Source organism: Bufo gargarizans, chromosome 8, assembly GCF_014858855.1.
Source record: "Bufo gargarizans isolate SCDJY-AF-19 chromosome 8, ASM1485885v1, whole genome shotgun sequence".
In the NCBI taxonomy this organism is placed as follows: domain Eukaryota; kingdom Metazoa; phylum Chordata; class Amphibia; order Anura; family Bufonidae; genus Bufo; species Bufo gargarizans.
This window is the reverse complement of record NC_058087.1, coordinates 60,181,779-60,207,802: the sequence shown is the minus strand read 5'-3', so window position 1 is coordinate 60,207,802 and position 26,024 is coordinate 60,181,779. Positions and strand designations below refer to the sequence as shown.

Below are 26,024 nucleotides of genomic sequence, written 5' to 3'. Positions count from 1 at the left end.
CATCAGTCAGTACGTGTAGTCGTGTGCACAGGTACTGTTCCACCATGTTGTTCAAATGCTGCCTCCTGCTAACACGCTCCATATCAGCAGTTGGGGCCGGTTGTTGCGGCGAGGTAATAAAGCTTTTCCACATGTCGGCCATGCTAACCCTGCCTTCTGAGGTGCTGGCGCTGACACAGCTGCGTGCGTGACCTCTTCCTCCTCCCCTGTCTTCGCCTTGTGCTTCCACTTGTCCCCCGGCGTCAGTCGAGAATGCTCTCAGGAGCGCGTCTACCAGCGTGCGCCTGTAGTCGCGCATCTTCCGATCACACTCCAGTGAGGGAATTAAGGACAGCACATTGTCTTTGTAACGGGGATCCAGCAGGGTGGCCACCCAGTAGTCAGCACACGTTAAAATGTGGGCAACTCTGCAGTCGTTGCGCAGGCACTGCAGCATGTAGTCGCTCGTCTGCCAGGCTGCCCAGAGGTAAGGACAAGCTGTCCTCTGTGGGAGGCGTATCGTCTGCGTCCTCCGTATCCCCCCAGCCACGCACCAGTGAAGGGTCCGAGCTGCGTTGGATGCCACCCCGCTGTGAAGATGCTTCATCCCCATCCTCCTCCTCGTCCTCCAGTAGTGGGCCCTTGCTGGCCAAATTTGCACCTGGCCTCTGCTGTAGCAAAAATCCTCTTTCTGAGCCACTTCTAAAAGACTGGCCTGAAAGTGAGAGATGACCCCTCTTCCTCCTCCTCGTCCTGGGCCACATCCTCTTCCATCATCGCCCTAAGTGTTTTCTCAAGGAGACATAGAAGTGGTATTGTAACACTGATAACAGCGTCATCGCCACTGGCCATGTTGGTGGAGTACTCGAAACAGCGCAACAGGGCGTTGAAGTGATGCTGTTCCACAGTGCGACTCACACGTGCGTGCTGCAGCTGAAACTCCACTATGGCCTGCTGCTGCTCGCACAGTCTCTCCAGCATGTGCAAAGTGGAGTTCCACCTGGTGGGCACGTCGCATATGAGGCGGTGAGCGGGAAGGCCGAAGGTATGCTGTAGAGCAGACAGCTGAGCGGCGGCAGGATGAGAACGCCGGAAGCGCGCACAGACGGCCCGCACTTTATGCAGCAGCTCTGACATGTCGGGGTAGTTGTGAATGAATTTCTGCACCACCAAATTCAGCACATGCGCCAGGCAAAGGGATGTGTGTCAAAATGGCTAGAGATTTCGCCCATTATCGCACACCACCAGGCCGGGCTTGAGGCCCACTGGCAGTCACCACTCGTCGGTCCGTTGTTCTATATCCCGCCAAAACTCCTCCGTGGTGTGGGACCTGTCCCCCAAACACATCACTTTCAGAGCGGCCTGCTGACGTTTACCCCTGGCTGTGCTGAAGTTGGTGGTAAAGGTCTGTCGCTGACCGGATGAGGAGGTGGTAGAAGAGGAGGGGGCAACAGGATGCAAAGAATGATGCCCTGCGATCCTTGGCGGTGGAAGGACGTGCGCCAAACAGCTCTCCACCTGGGGCCCAGCCGCCACTACATTTACCCAGTGTGCAGTTAGGGAGAAATAGCGTCCCTGGCCGTGCTTACTGGTCCACGTATCTGTGGTTAGGTGGACCTTGCCACAAATGGCGTTGCGCAGTGCACACTTGATTTTATCCGATACTTGGTTGTGCAGGGAGGGCACGGCTCTCCTGGAGAAGTAGTGGCGGCTTGGTTTCTTGGTTTTAAAGGTGCTTACTCCACTGCAGCCCGTGTCTCGCATGTAAATGCCTGGTCATGCAGGTTGTGCTAAGGTTCAGAACGTTAATGCCTTGCTTCAGGCTCTGATGGCACAGCGTGCAAACCACTCGGGTCTTGTCGTCAGCACATTGTGTGAAGAAGTGCCATGCCAGGGAATTCCTTGAAGCTGCCTTTGGTGTGCTCGGTCCCTGGTGACGGTGGCCAGTAGCAGGTGAACTGTTTTGGCGACGGCTGTTCTGCTTTTGCACCCTGCTCCCGCCAGTTGCACGACCTTCATTCCATGTGGGGTCTAGGACCTTATCGTACCCTGCATCTTCTGCATTCTATGTCTTCCACCCCTGGGGAAGGGCTAGGTGGATGCCCTTGGGAAACCCTGCCAACAGAGTCTTCAAACAGCATAAGAGACTGCTGCATGACTTGAGGCTCAGACAGGTTCCCCGATATGCACGGGGGTGATGTAACAGACTAATGGGCATGGGTTTAAAGCGCCACCTGTGCGCTTTCTGCAGAAGACTGGGTGGGAGATAATGTGAACATGCTGGATCCACTGTCGGCCACCCAATTGACTAGCGCCTGTACTTGCTCAGGCCTTACTATCCTTAGAACGGCATTAGGCCCTACCAAATATCGCTGTAGATTCTGGCGGCTACTGGGACCTGAGGTAGTAGGTTCAGTAGGACGTGTAGCTGTGGCAGAATGGCCACGTCCTCTCCCTGCACCAGAGGCTCCACCAACACCACGACCATGACCGCGTCCCTTATTAGATGTTTGCCTCATAGTTAGCGTTTACAAAGCAAAGTAAAAAGTGGTTAAGTCTGTTAAAAATAATTAACCGCCAATAAAAACCCTGATGTAGGGTATTGCACTCAATTATTTATTTTTTTAACTCTATATGACAGCGGTATTTGTGGCCTAAATGTGACACTCACTTATGCACGTTTTATCCCAAATGTGCAGTATATAAGAGGGTTTTTTCACCCCAGTAACCAAAAAGCCGTATTTCTGGCCTAAATGTGACAGTCAATTATGCACGTGTAATCCCAGATGTGCAGTATATCAGAGGCTTTTTTCATCCCAGTATGCCAAATCCGTATTTATGGCCTAAATGTAACAGTCACTTATGCACGTGTAATCCCAGATGTGCAGTATATCAGAGGCTTTTTTCACCCCAGTATGCCAAAGCCGTATTTATGGCCTAAATGTAACAGTCACTTATGCACGTGTAATCCCAGATGTGCAATATATTAGAGGCTTTTTTCACCCCAGTAATCAAAAAGCCATATTTCTGGCCTAAATGTGACAGTCACTTATGCTTGTCTAATCCCAGATGTGCAGTATATTAGAGGGTTTTTTCACCCCAGTAACCAAAAAGCTGTATTTCTGTCCTAAATGTGACAATCACTTATGCACGTGTAATCCCAGATGTGCACTATAATTAACAGATGTATTTTTTTAACCCCAGTAAGCAAAAAGCTGTATTTCTGGACTTGCAGATAGCCTGTGCTGGTGCACTATCATTGCATAAAATGGCTGCCGATTATGTATGGATATTGACTAACTGAAGAAAAAAAAAGTTTGTTTTCATCAATAGTTGTTTCAGGGCAGGCTTAACAAAATGGTGCACTGCACCCACAAAACACATTTGCTGTAGATTGCTGAGTACAAAAAACAGTTCTTGATAAGATTTCTCCCTGATCTCTCCCTCACAGCAGCTGCAGCCTCTCCCTACACTAAGCCGAGCAGAGTGAAGGGCGGCGCTACGTGACTCCAGCTTAAATAGAGGCTGGGTCCCATGCTGCAGTTGGCCAATCACAGCCATTCCAATAGTAGGCATGGCTGTGATGGCCTTTTGGGACAAGTAGTATGACGCTTGTTGATTGGCTGCTGTGCAGCCTTTCAAAAAGCGCCAAGAAAGCGCTGAACATCGAACCCGAACTTTTACGTAAATGTGCCGAAAAACCTAAAGTTCGGTACGAGCCCGAACTTTACAGTTCGGGTACGCTGAACTCTAGTGATAAGCCTTGGGTGTGTCTCTGAGAACCGAGAGGTTAACCCAGACCCCAGATAAGCAGGGTTGATAGTCTGTTTTGTCTAAGTTAGCTATAGCTAACATAGACAGATTGTAAAATACGTACTGGGACCTGCCTATAATGGAGTAAGTGAGGTTGGCAGTGGGACGCTCACTCCACCGGGGCTTCGGTCCTGGGCTTCCATAGCCCACAGCTGCTGGTCACATGGGTCGTTGGGGCCTAATTTAAAGCTCAGTCTCGAGCTGAGCAGTGTGACCATACCTGGAGAAGCTGACTGCTAAACTACAGAAGGTATTGCATGTGCCACCCAATACTTGCCATTTGTACCCGTGGGCTGGGTAGCCGATACCACTTATAGTCAGGGGTTGTCTTTTGTATTAGGTATTTGCTCAACAAAGCAAGATTTGTTTAAGCTTATTAGTAAAGGCTATGCTTATGTTTAAATATAGAAGTGTGAAATAAAAATGCTTAAATCGGATTTAATCCTGTCTGTGTCCCTGCTTCCTGCACAGCTCCCCAGTGTCTACCAGAGCGACCCCCACAGTAGTTATATTTCCTATTAATACACTCCAACAATGGATGTTTCACAATGTGAGTTCACCGCAGAACGGCTAATAACACGTAGTTACATTTCCTATTAATACACCCAAAAAATGGCTGTATCTCAATGTAAATTCACAGCAGAACGGCTAATGACACGTAGCTATATTACCTATTAATTTAATACACCCCAACAATGGCTGTATCCCAGTGTAAATTCACTGCAGAACGGCTAATAACATGTACTTCTGTTTCCTATTAATACACCCCAAAACAGTTTGTATCACACTGCACTTTTCCCACATAACAAGCAAGGTTTGCTGGAATTATTGAGCTATCATATAGTGCAATTTGGATCCCCAATTAGTGCAACAAAGTGTAATAGTAATCGCTCCTATTACCCATGCTTTACACTCCCCTATTGGTCCTTGCTCTCTCCCTGTAGTGTAGATAATGCCTTTCTATCCTTTTCCCACACTTTGAATGATCTTTCCTAGTGTTGATCGAGCATGCTCGGCCGAACACCAGTTCGACTCGAGCATCTCGATGCTCGGCACATTGCGGTATTCGGCCGAATACCGCATGTGCTCGAGAGCAATGCTCAAATCTCCTCCCCGCACCTAAAAAAACGTGCAGGTGAGTACTGCACTCACATGTTGGTTACTGGCATTAAATTGATTGGCTGGCCGTAACGCGTCATCATGTGCTATATAGCACCTGATGACGTGTGTTCAGCTCAATCTTAGTCAGGGAGAGCTGTGCTGAGGAAGGAACAGACAGTGTAGGGAGTGATATAGGAATATTTAGACCCAAACGTCCTTTTAAGGACTATTGTTGTGTGTGGCAGCAGCAATATCTAGTTTTAGCGCAAACTGCGCTAAATAGCTAATACTTTACAGACCCAAAAGTGCTTTTAAAGACTGTTGTGTGTGGCAGCAATATCTATTTTTAGTGCATGCTACACTAAATAGCGTGCGATAGTTGGGCTGCTGCAGACAGTGACATTAGCTGTGCCACATCTCCAGTGTAAAATGTGCGCATCCAAAAAATATCTGTGACATCCAGTGTCCTTTTTCTGCAGACGGTGTCCGCTGCGGACAGTGACATTAGCTGCGCTACATCTCCAGTGTAAAGTGTGCGCATCCAAAAAATATCTGTGTCATACAGTGTACTTTTTCAATAGACAGTGTCCGCTTCTGACAGTGACATTACCAGTGGTACTTCTCCTGTATAACGTTTCCTCATCCCAAATACCTGTGACATTCCCTTTAAAAAAATATTTTTCACGGCGTGCTGTGCCCGCCTTACACCAGCATGTGTCCCGAGACATCAACCATGCCCTGACCAACGCAGTTACACGGAAGGTCCACTTAACCACTGACACATGGACAAGTGCTTGTGGCCAGGGACGCTACATTTCACTGACAACACACTGGGTGCACATTGTGGAGGTCGGGAGCAAGTCGTACTCTAGGATGGCACAGGTGCTACCGACGCCAAGGATTGCAGGCCCTAATTCCATCAGGGTTTCCGCCACCACCTACGTTAGTGGCTCCAACCCCCACTTCTTCTCCTCCTCCACTTCCACCTCTGAATTATCCTCGTGCAGCAACAGTCAGCCATCAGTCGGTAGCTGGAAGCAGTGTAGCACTGCAGTGGGGAAGCGTCAACAGGCCGTGCTTAAGCTGATCTGTTTGGTGACAAATATCACACCGCCGCTGAGCTGTGGTTGGGGATAAGAGACCAGACTAAGCTGTGGCTCTCACCCAGGGCTGCCATCAGAAATGTTGGGGCCCCTTACACAGCTCAAGGCCTGGGCCCCCCCCCCCTCCGTGGCCCGCTCCTACTCCTTCCTTTTAGAATCTGTCCTGAGTCCACCTCCCAGCCCCCCCTCCACCCCCAAGGACCCACCCCAGTCTGCGCTCCAGTCTGTGGACTCTGGTCTTTGGTCTAGCCTCGGTCTGGTTCCTCCTAGTCCGGCTAAGGCTTCAACTTCCCGCCGTCGCACCTGCAAACCAGAATTGACTGGCAGGCGGCGGCGCGCGAACAGGACTGGTGCAAGGGTTTGTGGCATGACACACTGTCATGGGGGATCTGTGGATGACACACTGTCATGGGGGATCTGTGGATGACACACTGTCATGGGGGATCTGTGGATGACACATGCCGTATATAGCATCTTATGCTATATGTGTCATCCACAGATCCACCTCATAACAGTTTCATCCACAGATCCCCCTCCCTATAACAGTGCCGACATCCACAGATCCCCCTCCCCGCCGCTCACAGGAGTATACATTTATAAACTGTAATCTGTATCCTGCAGTAACTTTAACTTTAAATCAGCGCTCATCTCTTTACTACCTTACACTCAGCTCCAGTAACAGGCAGTACGGGCGGCAGCACTCACTTACTGACGTCACGCGCCTGCGCCGCCTAGTGGGAGGAGCAGGTGCGTGACGTCAGTGAGTCAGCGCCGCCAGCACTGCTTGTTACCGGATCTTAGTGTAAGGTAGTAAAGAGATGAGCACTGATTTAACGTTACTGCAGGATACGGATTACCTGTAGCGACGCGGCCTATCACTCACTGACTGACTCACAGAAAGAAAAAAAAGGCTCTGGACTGGCCAGGCCCCCTCTGGGGTCCGGGCCCCTTACTGGGGTATCGGCTGTACCCTCCTGATGGCGGCCCTGCTCTCACCACTCAACCTAGAACAAGGCATGGTTGTGTCTGACAATGGCCGTAACTTGGCGGCTTTGGAGCTCGGCAAGCTCAGACACATCCCATGCCTAGCCTACGTGTTCAAACTTGTGGTTCAGCAGTTTCTCAAAACCTACCCCAATTTGCCTGAGCTACTGGTGAAGGTGTGCCACGTGTGCACATTTCCGCAAGTCATCGACAGCTTCAGCTTCACCGGCTGTTGTGCGACGTGAGCACGTGCTGGAACTTGATGTTCCACATGTTGGCTAGGCTTTGTGAGCAGAAGAGGGCAGTAGTGGAATATCAGCTGCAACATGGTCGTCGCCTTTCCAGTCAGCTTCCGCTATTTACAAGCGAGGAGTGGGCATGGATGTCTGACCTCTGTGAGGTTTTAAGAAACTTTTAGGAATCCACACAGATGGTGTGCAGCGATAACACTATTATCAGCGTAACCATCACACTTCTGTGTCTACTCAAACGCTCGCTGCTTACAATTAAGGACGACGTTTTGCATGTGGAAGAGGTGGAAATAGGGGAAGACATTACACTGTGTGATAGCCAGACCACCCTCAGTTCGTCTTCTCAGCGCGAATTGCACGATGAAGAGGAGGAGGATCAGAAGACGGTTTCCTCCGCTACAGAGGGTAGTACCCATGGAAGTTTAATTCCATCTGTTTTGCGTTGATAGGCAGAAGAGGAGGAAGAGGATGAGGAGATTGAGAGTCATACTCCTGATGATGTCAGTGAAGTCTTGCCTGTTTGTACTCTGGCACACATGGCTGACTTCATGTTAGGCTGCCTTTTCAGCGACCCACGCGTTATACGCATTTTAGACAACACGGCTTACTGGTTGTTCACCATTCTCGACCCACGCTACAAAGAGAACATCTCTCATTCCTCTGGTGGAGAGGACGAGCAAAACTGTGAAAATACCAGAAGGTCCTTGGAAAATTGCTCCAAAATTTTCCATCTGACAACGCTGGTAGCAGAGTCCGTAGTTCATTAGGCAACCGAGGAGGGGAGACAAGGGGAACACACAGCAGTTCCAACAGAGGCAGGGCAATACTCTCCAAAGCCTGGGACAGTTTCATGACACCCTGCTAGCACACTCACCCTGATGTGCGGCCTACTGTCACAAGGAGGGAATATTTTGAAAGAAAGTAAAGGAGTACATAGCAGACCGTGTCTGCGTCCTCAATGATCCCTCAGTGCCTTACAACTACTGGGTGTCCAAGCTGGACACGTGGCACAAACTGGCGCTCTACACCTTGGAGGTCCTGATCTGCCCTGCTGCCAGCGTTTTGTCTGAGCGGGTATTTAGTGCTGCTGGTGGCATTATAACAGATAAGCATAGCCGCCTGTCAAATGAAAATGCTGACAGGTTGACTTTTATAAAAATGAACAAGGCCTGGATTGTCCATGACTTCTCGACTCCACCAGAGGAAAGCTGAGGAACATAAAGGCACTTTAAATGTGTTGTTTATAATGTACTAAATACACTGTATTCGCATGCACCTTCCACCACAAACAATGGTATATGGTTGAATCTTCCTTTTCTCATCCTCCTCTTTTATCATATCAACAAGCTTATTCATCGCATATAATGCCCTCGCATATAATCTTTTACAGGGTCAGCTCACCTGCAGGCCATCGCATATCATTTTTTAGAGGGTCAGCTCACCTGCAGGCCATTGCATATAATTTTTTAGAGGGTCAGCTCACCAGCAGGCCCTCGCCTACAATCTTTTACAGGGTCGGCTCACCTGCAGGCCCTTGCATATAATTTTTTCGTTTAGAGGGTCAGCTCAACTGCAGGCCATCGCATATAATTTTTTAGAGGGTCAGCTCACCTGCAGGCCATTGCATATAATTTTTTAGAGGGTCAGCTCACCAGCAGGCCCTCGCCAACAATCTTTTACAGGGTCAGCTCACCTGCAGGCCCTCGCATATAATGTTTTACAGGGTCAGCTCACCAGCAGGCCATCAATCATAATTTTTCAAGGGTGTATGATGCCCTCCTTTATGTGTAATAAAGGGTGTATTGGAGTGCCGGTTCCTTGTAATTTTTGGCAGCCCTTTCACATAGTGCATAGGCTTTATGAGTGTAGGAGTCCCACTACCTGAACAATTGTACCACAATGTGAATGAGGCCCTCCTTTATGTGATATACAGGTTGTATCTGAGTGCCTCTTCCTTGTAATCTTTGGCAGAACTTGCACTTTATATACAAGTAAATATACAGGAAAGAATGTTTCCTAACAACTTTTCCTCTAAAATCGGTTTTTATCTTCGGTTTCGTGCGTATTATTGTCAGTACTGCTCGGACAACATCGATCCCAGCAGCGACCTGGGAGTCCAAGATGCATCCAGACATCCTCCCCATGCTTTTCCCGAACAATTTTAGTGGTGTTTCCATCAATTTCAGACCTGTTCGTATGAACCAGACACCCTCCTCTCTTCAGAGCAGGGGGTGCCTGGTTCACTGTTCGGGTTCTCCCATTGACTTCCATTGTGCTCGGTAGAGCACCCGAGCATCCTGAGGTGTTCGGCCCGAGCACTTTGGTGCTCGATCAACACTAATCTTTCCCTGAACTTCTCAATCATTTTTTTTGCAGAATAAAGTCTTTCCTAACACTGTCATAGCTCCTGTCACGTCTCTCCCTGCACTAAGTACACTGGAAAATGGCAGAAACCAAGATGATTGAGGCTATTTATAGGGTTGTGACATCACATGGGCTGGCTGCTGATTGGCTGCATGCATGGCATTGTGGGTGATCTCTCGTTCCCAGAGTTCTTAGCTCCATGTTCCAGCAGCCATTTTAGGAAAAAAATGCGATTTGTTACCATGAAGCGTGAGGAAATTCAACTTCGGTACGAATTAAATTTCTCCTGAAATTTGGATCGAATTCCACTTCGTCAATTTCGATTCACTCATCTCTAATTATATGCAATAGAAAATGGTCACATGTAAAAGTACAACTTTTCCAGCAAACAATAAGCTCTCATACGGCTATGTGCAGGGCTGCACCGCTAATTAGGCTAAGTGAGGCGATCTTTTCAGGAGGCACAGCCTTGGTGACAAATAGGGAGTGGCAGCAGCAGGGCAGCAGGAATGGAGATCAGTGCTTTCATTGTGGAAGCGCTCATCTCTATATTCATCTGTATCGCCGTCCTCAGGACAGTGATACAGATGAATGGTGCGGTGGGGCAGGGGAGAGGCGTCTCCCTTCCCCATTCCTCTGATAGGCTACAGGCACTAGGCCTGTAGCCTATCAGAGGCCGGTTCAGGTGACGCGATGACATCATCGTGCTGCCTGAGCCGTACAGCGCGAGAAACAGGCCAGAAGAGGCTTGTATCGCATCGCTGCCAGCCTCATTGAGGCAAGTATATTTTTTTTATATAGAACACAATGCAGGAAAAGAGTGCTATGGGGGCATCTAGGGGCACTTCTTATTTGGTACATCATAAGAGACACTATGGGGGAATCCACTAATGGCATAAAGAAGGGGTATTTTATATGGGGAAGGGGGAGAGAAACACTATGGGGGCATCTATTGAGTGCACTAAGAGGGTATTTATACTGGTACATTATGGGGACACACTATAGGAAAGGGGGAAAGGAGCACTATGGTAGCATCTGTTGGGGGCACTACAAGGGTATTTTATACTGGCACATTATGGGGGGCACTATGGGGAAGGGGCAGAGGAGCACTATGGGAGCATCTATTGGGGGCATGGAAAGGGTATTATACTGGCACATTATGGAGGGCATCTACTGGGGTGCTCTGTATAGGGGCATTTTATACTGGGACACATAAGGAGGGAGAGGAACACTATGGGGGCACTAAGAAGGGGTATTTTATACTGGTAGGGTTGAGCAAACCCGAACTGTAAAGTTCGGGTTCGTACCGAACTTTAGGATTTTTGGACCCCGGACCCGAACCTTTCAGTAAAAGTTTGGGTTCTGTGTTTGGCGAGTTATTGGCGCTTTTTGAAAGGCTGCAGAGCAGCCAATAAACAAGCGTTTAACTCATGTGCCCTTAGAAGCCATCACAGCCATGCCTACTATTGGCATGGCTGTGATTTGCCAGTGCAGCATGTGACCCAGCCTCTATATAAGATGGAGTCACGTAGCAAGGCACGTCACTCTGCTCTTATTAGTGTAGGGATAGGATGCTGCTGCTGTGAGGGAGAGAATAGGACAGAATCTTTTATTAGAAGTGCTTGTTAACTCAGTGATCTACAGCGATTTTGTTTTGTGGGTGCAGTGCACCATTTTTTTACCCTACCCTGAGCCCAGTGACACAGAAAAAGAACTTTTATCCGTCTGTTAGTTAGCTGGGCGTTGGCAGCCATTTTATGCAAGTTCAGTGCACCAGCACAGCATATGTGCATTTGTGACAGTCAAATACAAGCTTGAAATTCTGCAATTATAATCTGGTGTGGGGGTTTAGCTCTTCTCCGGGGGTCATTCTCACAGATACGGCTTCAGGACACCAGGTTTCAGGTCCAAACAGTGCATTTATTGCCCCTCAGCAAACCAAACATAAATACAAAATAAACACCTGCCCGGCTGGGCTCTAACTAAACATGACGTTCCTGACTCACCTAAGTCACAGTCCACACCCTGTGAACCCATGCGGCTTTGTCAGCCAATGTCCCACAGCCTCCTGGCTGCTCCCACAACAATGTCTCCTTGAGGATAGAGGTCTCTCAGCCCTCTCTACTCAGACCACACAGAGCCACTCCAGCCTTCTGTGTGCAAGTCCCCACCCCCTCTCACTCTGAGGATTCCTTTATCCCCAGGTGATTACTGCACCTGGTCTTTCTTCAGACCTGGCGATTCTGAGGGAAGACACAGCAAATCCTGCCATATATCTCCCCTAACAACCATGAGGCATGTCCCTGCCTCACATACCTCCCCCCTTTGTTCAAGCCTGTAGGGGTGAACACTAGCATCAAATCCAGATGCACGTGAACTGGCATTAATCTGGCCTACAGTCTTCCCCTTAGGCTACTTTCACACTTGCGTTCGTCGGTCCGTTCGTGAGCTCCGTTTGAAGGAGCTCACGAGCGGACCCGAACGCCTCCGTCCAGCCCTGATGCAGTCTGAATGGAGCAGATCCGCTCAGACTGAATCAGTCTGGCGGCGTTCAGCCTCCGCTCCGCTCAGCAGGCGGACACCTGAACGCTGCTTGCAGCGTTCAGCTGTCCGCCTGGCCGTGCGGAGGCGAGCGGATCCGTTCAGACTTACAATGTAAGTCAATGGGAACGGATCCGCTTGAAGATGACACCATATGGCTCAATCTTCAAGCAGATCCGTCCCCCATTGACTTTACATTGAAAGTCTGAACGGATCCGCTCAGGCTACTTTCAGACTTAGAAATTTTTCTAAGTTATTAATGCAGACGGATCCGTACTGAACGGAGCCTCCGTCTGCATTAATATGATCGGATCCGATCAAGCGCAAGTGTGAAAGTAACCTTATTCTGCCAGACCCAGGACAACAGCGCTTGGTTTGTCACCCTCATGAGTTTATTACAGAGCTGACAAGGCCTCTGGGTATTTCTTGTCCATCTCATGAGCAGGTACTGTCTTTTTATATTTCCTGGCTTCTCCACCGGCCCCTCACGTCCTTTCTTGGACTGCGGCAACTCTTGACTGAACTGGTCCCAGTCATGGTCGTGTCCTAACCCTTTCTCGTTTGCCTTGCAGGGCTCCTTCAGCAGAGCGGGTTTCTTATGTCTCGCTCCTTTTCCACACCTCTGGACCCCTTTACTATTATTCTCAGCAGGTGTTTTGGAGCCAGCTTCAGAGTCTTCTGCGTCTTCAGTGGCTTTTCCCACTTCAGCAGTCGCTCTTTCCGCCCTAACCTTGGTCTCTGGGACATCCAAAGTTTTCTCCCATTTCAAGAGCTCAGCCTTAGCTTCCTTGGCCTCTGTCTCTTTGGCCTTTACTTTATTAGCCTTCTCCCCATTCAGGGACATGGCATCATATCCTTGGTTTCTTAATTCCTCCTTCCCTTTCGCATCAAGGTTGGAGGCACTGGGGTCTTCAGCATACTTCTTGTCTTCTGGCGTTTTCCCCAGGACACTGGTCTCCTTTTGGGGAGGAGTCAGGAGAGACAGCCCAACGCAATAGCCCGGATCTGCATACTCGTCGTCCGTCTCCTCATATTTCTTCCCCAGCAGGCAGCTGGCTACTTGGAAGGCCTTGTAGGTGGAGGGGATGTCTTTTGCGACCTGGTCCTGGTTACACACTGTCATGAGACTCTTGGCCTCTGCATCGACATCAGCCCCATCAACTGGTTCAGCTGATACCTTTTCCACCTTCTCTGCCTTGGCCAGTACCCTGGCACCACCATCTCCAGACCCACTCTTACCAGGCTCTGACTTCTTGGCACCTTCCAGAGGATCTTCCTCTTCTGGTTTCTCACTTTCTTCCACCTGCTGTGCAGGAGCACACTTAGGCTTCTCCACCTCATAGACGACATCTTTTGAGCTCATGAGAGCTTCCATCTTTGCTCTGAGTTGCTTGTTCAGCCTCTCTAATTCATTTCGCTCCTCAAGCACTTCTTCAAGGGCTCTAGCCAAGGAGAGGGTCTTGGACTCTTTCTCCCAAGCATCAGCCTCCGCTCGGTCGCGTTCTTCGGCATATCGAGCCGATATGTATTTCTCTTCAACCAAGAGCTGGTCAAACTTCTTTTGTTTCTTCTCCAATCTAGACACAGTTTGTCTTTGGTGGTCCAGGTCCACCATGCGATCACATAACTCTTGATCAAGTTGAGCCATCCTGGCTTCCAAATGTCTTTTCTCCTCCAAGAGAGCAGATTTTTCTGAGGCGCTGTTTAGAACCTCATCAGCCAGCTCATCTCTTTCCTGCTCTGCATGAAGTCTGGATTGCTCAGAAACTGCAAGTTCCTCTTGAAGTTGGAGAATTTCCGCTTCTATTAGTGACTCTAGTTCCTTCAGTTCATTCATCTCTTTCTATGACTCCTCTGGAGATTCCTGCAGTTGCTCTGCGAGAACCGCTAGCCCCGTCTCTAGTGTATCTAGGGACTGTGCAGAGCGAGCGAAAACATCAAGTTTGTAGCTGTACTGTCCTGTCAGGTCATATACAACTGTCAGGATATGAGCTTCAGACACTAGACTGTCACCCGACTGAACTCTCGTCTCGTCAGATATAACTGTCACCTGGTTGCTACTAGTAACGACTTTAGTTTTGCTGGGTCTTGACATGGTAGCCTCACTCTCAGAGTTGCTAACTGTCACGGCACATAGGCCACTTATACGGCTCGTGTCATTATTAACCCTGGCCTCTAGGGGCACCCCTGAGTCAATCCCCACCTGGGACATTTTATTAATCATAGAAACCTGTGGATACTGCACATCCACCTCTGGTCCGTGTGGCACACCCTCTAGCCCCGCCACGTTGTCTACAATGGGGTCTCCTAGCGGTGTTTCTTCAACATTTATCAACACTTTTATATCAGACACATGTTTACCCACAGGGGGAGCTTTTTCCTCAATCACAGCCTGCAAAGGAAAAGGCATGTCATTATTATCACATATTTCATATGACATCACATTTTCCTTATGCATTTCCGCACTTTTGTCACCATCACTTTGTATTTGACCAGCACCATTGTTTCCAATGGTCAATATGCTTTTCCCATGCAGGTCAAAGTGCAGCTCCCTTAGATCCTCACTTAAAGGTACAGGTACAAGTTCTGCAGGAGTTTTTGCACTCTCTGCAGAAGTGTCTCCATTACTCCACAACTCCCAGCATAAGGGAAAAGTGCACCCCAACACTCCCTCATGCATAAGCTTATCTGTAACATCAAGTTCATCAGTCTCTGTTCTCATTGGAGTCTCACGCTCAGTGAAAATCAGTGCATAGTCCTTCTCCGCACGACTGTCCAGCACCTTTATTATTTTACCAGTCTCAGGTTTCAATATTGTGCTACCTCTTACCCGGGCTAGCATGGGATCCCGGATCCTTGTCATCCCAAAACTAGCTTTGGTCATGGGCAACTGAGGAAACACAGAAACCTTCTCCCCTGCAGGTTTCTGCGAGGGAGCAATCACAGCAGGCTTATCCGCCTGTTCAGACACAGTTTTTTCTCTGTTTGACTTATCACCTACCGGCCCAGCAGATATCCCCTGCCGCTGGCTCACTGTCACTGGGACTGCCACACAGTTAATAACAGGAACAGTCTTACCCTTTGTAATCAACCATTCTGGTAAAGCAGTGACATTCTCTCCCGCGGACTCATCAAGGTTGTGGTTGCTCCTAGCAACAGCTTTACCGCACCTCCGCACTTCCTCTCTAGGACTCCGGGCACAGTCGCAGGGAAGATATGCACTCCCGAGAACCGCACCGCTCTTCACCTCCTTTTCTTCCCGACGGTTGCCCTTGGCAACAGCATATCCTTGCCTTTTATCAGTAACTCCGCTCCACAACTGCCCAAACAATGGAAAGTCCTTGCCCAGTACAAACTCCACTTCCAGTGTCTCACATTTTAACAGCTCCCATTGCACAGAGCCATAGTCCGTCACAAAGGTCAGTGACACCGTAGTTTTTGTCTCTGGCCCCCTTGTTACAAAGTCCAGAATTACAGGCAGGACCCGAGACACTTGCTGGCGGGAGTCTAGAATGACCCCCAGCGGGATTCCGCCGATCACTAACTCGCAGAATTTCTCCCACGGGCTATACCATTTTGCAGCCATTTCCACTGATCAGTCTCTTTTACTCGACTACTGGCCCTTTAAGTCCTGCACTGTTTGCACCACAGAAAAAAAAACGTCCAGTTTAACACCAGCAGTCTCTGCTCTGCAAACTAGCAGGCTTCCAGCACTTTTACTTATCAGCAGGGACACCTGCCCGCATCCGACACCAATTGTGGGGGTTTAGCTCTTCTTCGGGGTCATTCTCACAGATACGGCTTCAGGACACCAGGTTTCAGGTCCAAACAGTGCATTTATTGCCCCTCAGCAAACCAAACATAAATACAAAATAAACACCTGCCCGGCTGGGCTCTAACTAAACATGACGTTCCTGACTCACCTAAGTCACAGTCCACACCCTGTGAACCCATGCGGCTTTGTCAGCCAATGTCCCACAGCCTCCTGGCTGCTCCCACAACAATGTCTCCTTGGGGATAGAGGTCTCTCAGCCCTCTCTACTCAGACCACACAGAGCCACTCCAGCCTTCTGTGTGCAAGTCCCCCACCCCCTCTCACTCTGAGGATTCCTTTATCCCCAGGTGATTACTGCACCTGGTCTTTCTTCAGACCTGGCGATTCTGAGGGAAGACACAGCAAATCCTGCCATATATCTCCCCTAACAACCATGAGGCATGTCCCTGCCTCACACTGGGTTTAAACAAAATCACCCATTTTTTGCAAGACCCTACATCTGGGGCCTTTGCTGCATTTGTCACTATTAAATACAAGCTTGAAATACTGCAATTATATTCTGGGTTTTAAAAATCACTCATTTTCTGAAAGACCCTACATCTGGGGCCTTTGCTGCATTTTTCACTGTGAAATATAAGCTTGAAATACTGCAATTATATTCTGGGTTTAAAAAAACACCCATTTTTGGAAAGACCCTACATCTGGGGCCTTTGCTGCATTTGTCACAGTGAAATACAACCACTCAATACTGCAGTTACATTGTTGGTTGCCACTTAACTGTTAGGACCTACAGTGGTTATGGTACTGAAGCCTTCTATTCCTTTCCCAATAGCTGAGCATATGTGATTATAGCTACCATAGGAAATAGGGGGATCGGGTCGATGAATGCAACTTCCAAGATGATTCTCCCCAGCAAATGGAATATTCCCCAACCATGAGCCTAGACTTCATGAAGGGTGTAACAGGAAAACTTTTTATTGATAACACACTGGCTTTTATGAGAAATCCTTCTGCAAGAGGATCTCCCACAGTAAACAAAGGTCAATAATCAATTAACATACAGAGTTAGGTCCCTTTCACACGAGCGTGATTTCTGCGCGGGTGCAATGCGTGACGTGAACGCATAGCACCTGCACTGAATCCTGACACATTCATTTCAATGGGTCTGTGTACATGAGCGTTGTTTTTCACGCATAAGTTCTGCGTTGCGTAAAAATCGCAGCATGTTCTATATTCTGCGTTTTTCACGCAGCCCTGGCCCCATAGAAGTGAATGGGGCTGCGTGAAAAACGCATTGCATCCGCGAACAAGTGCGGGTGCGATGCGTTTTTCACTGATGGTTGCTAAGAGATGTTGTTTGTAAACCTTCAGTTTTTTATCACGCGCGTGAAAAACGCATCAAAACGCATTGCACCCGCGCGGAAAAAACTGAACAACTGAACGCAATCGCAGACAAAACTGAGTGAACTTACTTGCAAAGTGGTGCGAGTTTCACTGATCGCACCCTGAACGCATCCGGCCCCAATCTGCAACGCCCCCGTGTGAAAGGGGCCTTACAGTAACACCCGCCCTCTCTCTGCCTGGGAGCTATTGAGATAAGTTAAGGGATAAACCAATTATCTCCAGGCAGAGAGCACACAATTCTCCCAAACATTGGAACACCCTTTTCCCCACAATTTACATATCCCCTGATAGCCCCGATCTGGGGGACCAACATATCCAAATTTCACCCAGATTGGTTCAGGGGTTCTTAAAAAACATGGAAGTCAAAAGTTACCGACCACACACGAGGCTCCTGCCCAAAACAGTTCCATGAATTCCGCGTGTGCGATCGATCAATTCACAAAAAGGTAAAAACCGAATAAAGTCTATTTTCTTCACATTAACATTTTTTGTGACCGTAAAAGTAATTGTATAAAATTTGCCTGTCACACTGTTGTGTGACTTCAAGAAATATTTCCTCTTCATGACACCGGCACTGCCTTACTCTCAGTGAACTTAATTGTTGACTATTGGCGGTTACATTTTTTGCCTGACATAAACCATCTGTTAGTTTGGTGGGTTAACGCAAAGAATGAGGAGAGCGTCAAATAAGGGACGTGGCCCCAGTCGTGGTGCTGCTGGTGGAGCTCCTGTTGCAGAAGGGGACGTGGTTGATCTGTGCCAGCTACACGCACAAGTAAAACACCTTCCTCAGGTGCGAGTAGGAGACAGAACCTTTAGCGTTATTTGGTAGGGCCGAATACGGTTCTATGAATGGTGAGGCCAGAACAAGTACAGGCGATAGTAGATTGGATGGCTGACAGTGCCTCCAGTTGCGTCACATTGTCTCCCACCCAGTCTCCTGCTAAAAAATCTGAGTTGGCACCTGCAGCCCATGTCCATCAGTCCTTCACCTCACCCCCTTGCAAATCAGCCAAGCAGTCCGAGCCCCAAGTCATGGAGCAGTCTCTTCTGCTTTTTGATGACTCTGCCAGCAGGGTTTCCCAGGGCCATCCACATAGCCCTACCCCAGAAGTGGAAGAGATTGAGTGCACCGATGCCCAACCACTTATGTTTCAGGATGAGTACATGGGAGAACCAAAGCAGCACGTCTTGGATGATGACGAAAAACAAACTGACAAGGATGGCAGGGGTGAAGACTGGGTGGAAGATGATGTGGAGGACGATGAGGTCCTCGACCCCACATGGAATCAAGGTCATGCGAGTGACCTGTGTAGTTCAGAGGAAGAGGCGGTGGTCGCACAAAGCCACCAGCACAGCAGAAGAGGGAGCAGGGTGCAAAAGCGTAGCTGCCATCCCTTAGACAGTATGCCTGCTACTGCCCACCGACGCAAGGGACCAAGCACACCAAAGCCAGCTCCAAGGAGTTCCCTGGCGTGGCAGTTCTAAAAACAATGTTCTGACGACAAGACACAAGTGGTTTGCACGCTGTGCAATCAGAGCCTGAAGCGAGGCATAAACGTTCTCAACCTGAGCACAACCTGCATGGCCAGGCATTTAAGTGCAAAGCATGAGCTGCAGTGGAGTAGACACCTCAAAAACCAAGAAAGGTCTCTGGCTCCTTCTGCTTCCTCTTCTGCTGCAGCCTCGGCTTCTTTATCCACCTCTGGAGTGACAGTGGCACCTGCCACCCTGCAAACAGAGGATCTGCCAGTAACGCCACCACCTGGGTCACCAAACATCGCCACAATGTCCCATGGAAGTGTTAAGCTCTCTATCTCCCAAACACTGGAGCGGAAGAGGAAGTACCCCCCTACCCACCCGCGATCCTTGGCCCTGAATTCCAGCATTTCAAAATTACTGTCCTTTGAAATGCTGTCATTCTGTCTGGTGGAGACAGAGAGTTTTAAAAGGCCTTATGACAGTGGTTGTCCCACAGTACATCGTGCCCAGCCGCCAATACTTTTCCAGGCGAGCCATCCCTTCCCTGCACAACCAAGTGGGGGACAAAATCAGGTGTGCACTGCGCAAATCCATCTGTGGCGAAGTCCACCTAACTATGGATACGTGGACCAGTAAGCACGGTCATGGACGTTGTATCTCCCTAACAGCACACTGGGTAAATGCAGTGGCGGCTGGGCCTGAGGCGGATAGCAATTTGGCGCATGTCCTTCCACCACCGAGGATTGCAGGGCGCTTCAGTTTGCCTCCTGTTGCTTCATCCTCCTACTCCGCTTCCTCATCCTCTACCGCATCCTCATCCGGTCAGCGTAGCACCTTCATCAAAAACTTCAGCACAGCCAGGGGTAAATGAAAGCAGGCAGTTTTAAAACGTATCTGTTTGGGGGACAAACCCCACACCGCGCAGGAGCTGTGGACGGGCATGAACAACATCGATGAGTGGTTGGTGCCAGTGAGCCTCAAGCCCTGTCTGGTAGCGTGCAATAATGAGCGAAATCTCGTAGCAGCTTTGGGACTAGCCGGTTTGACGCACATCCCTTGCCTGGTACATGTGCTGAATTTGGTGGTGCAGAGGTTCCTTAAAAAATACCCTGATATGTCAGAGCTGCTGCAGAAAGTGCGGGCCATCTGTGCGCACTTTTGGCGTTCTCACCCTCCTGCTGCTCTCCTGTCAGCGCTGCAGCGTAACTTCGGCCTTCCCGCTCACCGCCTCATATGCGACGTGCCCACAAGGTGGAACTCCACTTTGCACATGCTGGCCAGACTGTGCGAGCAGCAGCAGGCGATAGTGGAGTTTCAGCTGCAGCACGCACGGGTAAGTCACTCTGCGGAACAGCACCACTTTACCACCAAGGACTGGGCCTCCATGCGAGACCTGTGTGCCTTGTTGCACTGTTTCGAGTACTCCACCAACATGGCCAGTGCCGATGACGCCGTTCTCAGTGTTACTATCCCACTTCTATGCCTCCTTGAAAAAATGCTGCTGGCGATGATGGAAGAGGATGTGGCACAAGAGGAGGAGGAAGAGGGATCCCTTCATAGAGTTTCAGGCCAGTCATTCACAAGTGGCTCCGAGGTTGGGTTCCTGCACCCACAAACGCCAGGTACACAATTGTCCAGCCAGGGCACAGTTCTGGAGGATGTCAAGGTGGAGGATGAGGAGGAGGAGATGGAGGATGAGGAACCATGTTCACAGCAGGGTGGCACCGAAACCATCTCATGGCCATCACTGGTGCATGGCTGGGGGGATACAGAGGACACAGGCGATACACCTCCCATAGAGGACAGCTTTTTGTTGCCTCTGGGCAGCCTGGCACACATGAGCGATTACATGCTACGTTGTCTCCGCAAAACAACCGCCGAGTTGCCCACATTCTAACTTGTGCTGATTACTGGGTGGCCAGCCTGCTGGATCCCCATTACAAGGACAACGTACCGTCCTTAATTCCGTCACTGGAGCGTGATCGTAAGATGAGCGAGTACAAGCGCACCCTGGTAGATGCGCTGCTGTTGGCATTCCCACCTGACAGAGGGGGCACAGTGGAAGCACAAGGCGAAGGCAGAGGAGGAGGAAGAGGTCGCCAACGCAGCTGGGGCACCACCAGCACCTCAGAAGGCAGGGTTAGCATGGCCGAAATGTGGAAAAGCTTTCTCAGCACGCCACAACTAGTGATGAGCGGGAGGTACCATATTCGAATTCGAGATATTTCGCAAATATTCGAACGAATATTCGTGTTATATTCGTCGAAATCGAATATTCGTAATTATTCCAATTATCGCGAATAATATGCGATTTAATTAATCGCGTATTGCGATTTTTTTCTTTTGATAGTATAAGGCAACGTTCCTATGCTAATTGACTATGGCTAGGCTAATATGTGTATTTTACGAAATTTCGTAATATTGCTCTAACTTCGTCTTTTAGAATATTTGTAATCTAAAAGACGAAGTTAGAGCAATATTACGAAATTTCGTAAAATACACATAGATTGTAATTTAGCTATAATCCTTTTTTTTTTCTCTAATTTTTTTTGCCTCTTCTGAACTTAAGTTTTGTAAAATATGTACTCTATTAAAAAAATTACTATAGCAGTATATTAGCTAAATTACAATCTATATGTGTATTTTACGAAATTTCGTAATATTGCTCTAACTTTCGTCTTTTAGAATATTCGTAATATTGCTCTAACTTCGTCTTTTAGAATATCCGTTATATTGCTCAACTTCGTCTTTTAGAATATTACGAATATTCAAAAAGACGAAGTTAGAGCAATATTAAGAATATACGTAAAAAGTTGAAATCGCAATGCGATTAATATAACTCAAAGTAATCGCATGGCGATTTCAACTTAGTACTGCTATATTCCATATTAGGCTAGAATTAACGAATATGGAATATAGCAGTGTTAAGTTGAAATCGCAATCCGATTAATTCAAGTTATAATAATCGAATTGCGATTTCAACTTAACACTGCTATATTCCATATTAATTAATTCTAGCCTAATATGGAATATAGCAGTGCTAAGTTGAAATCGCCATGCGATTACTTTGAGTTATATTAATCGCATTGCGATTTCAACTTTTTACGTATATTCTTAATATTGCTCTAACTTCGTCTTTTAGAATATTCGTAATATTCTAAAAGACGAAGTTAGAGCAATATAACGGATATTCTAAAAGACGAAGTTAGAGCAATATTACGAATATTCTAAAAGACGAAGTTAGTGCAATATTACGAAATTTCTTAAAATACCCATATAGATTGTAATTTAGCTAATATAGAATATAGCAGTGCTAAGTTGAAATCGCAATTCGATTATTATAACTTGAATTAATCGAATTGCGATTTCAACTTAATTCTCAAATCCGACAGTACATTCTAGTATTTGGAGACGTTCCCATGGTGATGGGGACGCTCCATGAGCACGGAAGTCGGCAGAAGCGGCAATGGGCACTGACTGGACAGCTAAGAAGCCAGAGGAATCCAAAGGACAGGTAAGAACAACTTTAGGGAAGTGGGAAAGAAAAAAATATAACAATAAAAAATAAAAAAAACATGAATATTCGATTTCGCGAATATACAGAACTATATTCGAAATTTTTGCGAAATCTTGAAATTGCGATATTCGAGAAAAAAATAAATATTCGTGCTCAACACTAGCCACAACAACCAGCACCACCAGCTGATATGGAACGTCTGAACGTTTGTATAGCACGACAGGAAGGGTTAATACAGACAATTGCAGCCGCCTGTCTACAGCCAATGTGGACAAGCTCACGTTCATTAAAATTAACCAGGCAGGGATCCAACAGGACTTGTCCGTAGCTTGTGCAGAATAGACATGTATACTGGCCCCACCCAGCCATTGTAGTACCCCAGCGCACTTTATCTTTGTTTTATTTTTTATATTTCCCAATGTTTTGGTGTCTAAGCAAATTTAAACAGAAAAATTTGTTAATAAATAATAAAATAAAATAAAAAACAAAACCAAAAACCAGTGTTGGCTACCTACTTCACCGCCGCTTCCACCTACACCGCCACATCCACCGCCTCCTCAACCTCCTACTCCATTCGGACCTCCTCCTCTTAGATCAAGATTATTATTTTTTATTTTTACGTATTTTATGTTATTTTAACTCAGTTCCCTATCCACATTTTGCTGCCTTTTGCAGCCCTCTAGCCCTTTCCATGACTTTTTTAGAGACATTTTAGTGCTCCAAAGTTCGGGGTCTAGTTCGGGTCCCGAACTCGAACTTTTTTGCAAAGTTCGGCCGAACCCATCGAACCCAAACTTCAAGGTATCCGCTCAACTCTATTTCTGACCCTTAAACCAAATGTTAATTAGAACCCAGAAAAAGATTAACAGAGGGTAAAAAAAATTCCACGCACCTATTCCCCACTGGTTTGTTTCAGCACTGAGGCAGCCATATGCCTCCTAAGAACACACCACCACTGAGGCTACTAAATTAATTATAGAAATTACTAATTCCTAAACGGCCATATGTAAACTTGTGTGATATCATACAGTAGAAGGCTGGAAGAATGTAATGGGGGATAGAATGGGAAGAAGGGAATTTGTCCATTTGTAGTGGACATAATGCATTAAAATCCTCTCTTAAAAAACCCTGTGTTTGCAAATGTAAATTTCTAGGAAAATCATCAGGTTGCACAATACTACAGGGTGTCCTACAATAAAGTAGCCTGCCTGCAGTGATGATATGACCAGATGAACGAGCAAGTGGATTGGTTTTTTTAATTGCCCAAAAGTCACAAAAGATGCTGAAAGTGGTCCCTGTTCATGTCTATTCATCTTTGGGCTGGTCGGATTCTGTTGGCTGATACTGCTTGTGATGTTGCGGATAGTGTTTGTAATGTTCTCCTTGAGTTCATCCAGGGGATGTGGATGGTTAGCGGACACTTTCTATTTTAAATTTCCCCATATATAAAAATCACATGTATACAAATCTGGGGAACGTGGTGGGTATAACCCATTGCTCACAGTTCGCTTCTCCGTAAGCAGTTCATGAACCGGTGCCAGTGAGTTCTGTGAGATGCGACATGTGCAACGGGCGCCCCTTCCCCCCCCCAGGGCCCTCTATATCACGCGTCCCAGGTGTAGAAAATGTCGAGTTGTATGTTGCGGCCTAATATGTCTCTTTAAGTGTGTCACGGTTCTCCTACCTGAATACCGCTGGAACCCAGGCTTTCGGTCAGAAGCAATAAATAGGGGGAATAATTGAGGCATTTGAAAAAATAACTTGAGTCTAGACCTTGAGATGAAGTTCAATGGCAGCTTTACATGAATAAACATTTCTCCAGACAGTTTCAGTCTTTGTCTTGGTTCCAGCAGGCTTTAGCATTAAACTGGCAGGCAAACTCAACTCTTTCTCTCTGACTCTGCTGTACTGACAGGCTGGCTGTATAACTCAGCTTCTTTTGTATGCTGCACTTCTTCTCTGTAGTTGGACTTAGTCTCAGCTGAGGAACTAATCCCTGGGCTCTTAAGGCTTCTATGCTTCAGCCTCCATGGCCAGCAGAGCTTAGGGTGCTCTTGCTGGCATGGGCACGCCCAGCAGAGACATGCCCCTGCACACCCTTCCCCTAGATGGGGGTGAACTAGACTAACTCTAACTGGTTCACACCCTTCCTGCAGGAAGTAGGACTAGCCCACTTATCTCCAGAGGGGGGTTAGAATCTAATGGTAAGTTCCATTCTATCTAAGACAGATTAGGAATGCACAGTGTATAGGACCTGGACAGATATACATAAGATGACATTATATTAGCCCATTAGAGATAGTAGCAGGGTGCAGTAGTGGTGACACCACTCTGGGGTGTTACACATGTTGACCCATCTTGTTCGAAAACGCAAGTCATTTTTTCTTTTGGTGTTAGTTTGTTGTAAAACTGTTCAAAGATGTCCAGGTTTATTTGCGTCATTCACCGTTGATTACAAGAAAATTGGGACCACCATTCGTGTTCCTGACACTAAGCCCCAAATGCCAGTTTTCTGGTCATGAAGTGGTGTTTCGTGAGTCAAATGGGGATTTACAGCAGACCAAAACCTCGTATTTTGGGATATCACGTGACTTGATAAACTTAACTAAGCTTTGTCGGTCATGAAGTACAGCAGTGGGTCCAAATGTCTGTCAGCAACCAAGTTCAGTAATTTACACGTTTAGCTTTGTCAGACTTTTTCGGTTCCTGCACACACGTTATTCGGCACGGTTTCAGGTTCAGAGATTTCTGCACTTGCTGACATGCCGTTTGTGATACACCAACTTGCTGAGACTGTCTTTGAGTTGAATTTTGGGGGCTACATGCAATCTGCTGCTGAATTTTATGCACAACTTAAGCTGTCCTGATCGATGTAGGTCTTGGTTTCTTCATGTTTGCAACAGAGCCAGTTTGGCGCCATTTCTGAATAATACCATGTTTAGCTGGTTTTGTTGCTGGGTTCTTATCGGCAAAGGTCTCTTGCGTTTCCTTAATCTATCTGCTTCGCACATAGCCTTCCACAATCACTATTTGCTGGGAGAACACCATCTTTCTGACACAATAGGCCACTTTTATTAAACTGAATAATAAATCAGCCTTAGTTGCCTATAGCAACCAATCGGAGCTCAGCTTTTAGTTCTTCCAAGGCTCTGAAAAAATGAAAACTGAGCTCAGATTGGTTGCTATTAACAACTAAAACAGATTTACTATTAAGCAGTTTGCTTGTATATGAAAAATAACGTATAAAGAAAGATACATTTTCTTTTGGAAGACCTACATCACAGTAAAAAGTTTAATAAGCATGTATAAGATACTGATGCCATTTCTATGATGTTGCTGAATAAATCTTATTGTTACAGATTCCGAGAGATAATTGGTGAAGAGGCTGATTCTGTCCGGCTGAATGTGCTTGTAAAACACTACTGTGTCTTTGCTTGCAAACATTAAGATGGAGACCTGCTGAATGTATAAATAAGAGGTTTTCTTTTTTCATATTATCCTGAACAGAATTAATATGAGTAAAATAAAAATATAATTAAAGAGCATGTGTCAGCAGTTTTGACTATCGCAAACCGGCTACATTCCTAGGAGAGCAGTCCAATGAGACATTTTGTGGAGCTTTTATTAGTTCACTAGCAGAAGGACCCGGCTTTGCACGGGTATACTTCATCCATTTCATTTGATGTTTCTGTGTGTCGTTAAAGATATCC

The 26,024-nt window shown here is 47.3% G+C and overlaps 1 protein-coding gene across 1 annotated transcript in view; it reads left to right on the top strand.

Annotated features, from left to right (window-relative positions):
- Nucleotides 1-25,761, top strand: part of LOC122945382 (putative methyltransferase DDB_G0268948) — a 144,150-nt gene extending 118,389 nt beyond the window's left edge. Inside the window, exon 6 of the mRNA XM_044304455.1 lies at nt 25,674-25,761. Coding sequence (XP_044160390.1) covers nt 25,674-25,761 — 88 coding nt within the window. The remainder of the gene's footprint in view (nt 1-25,673) is intronic.
- Nucleotides 25,762-26,024: the final 263 nt, after the last annotated feature.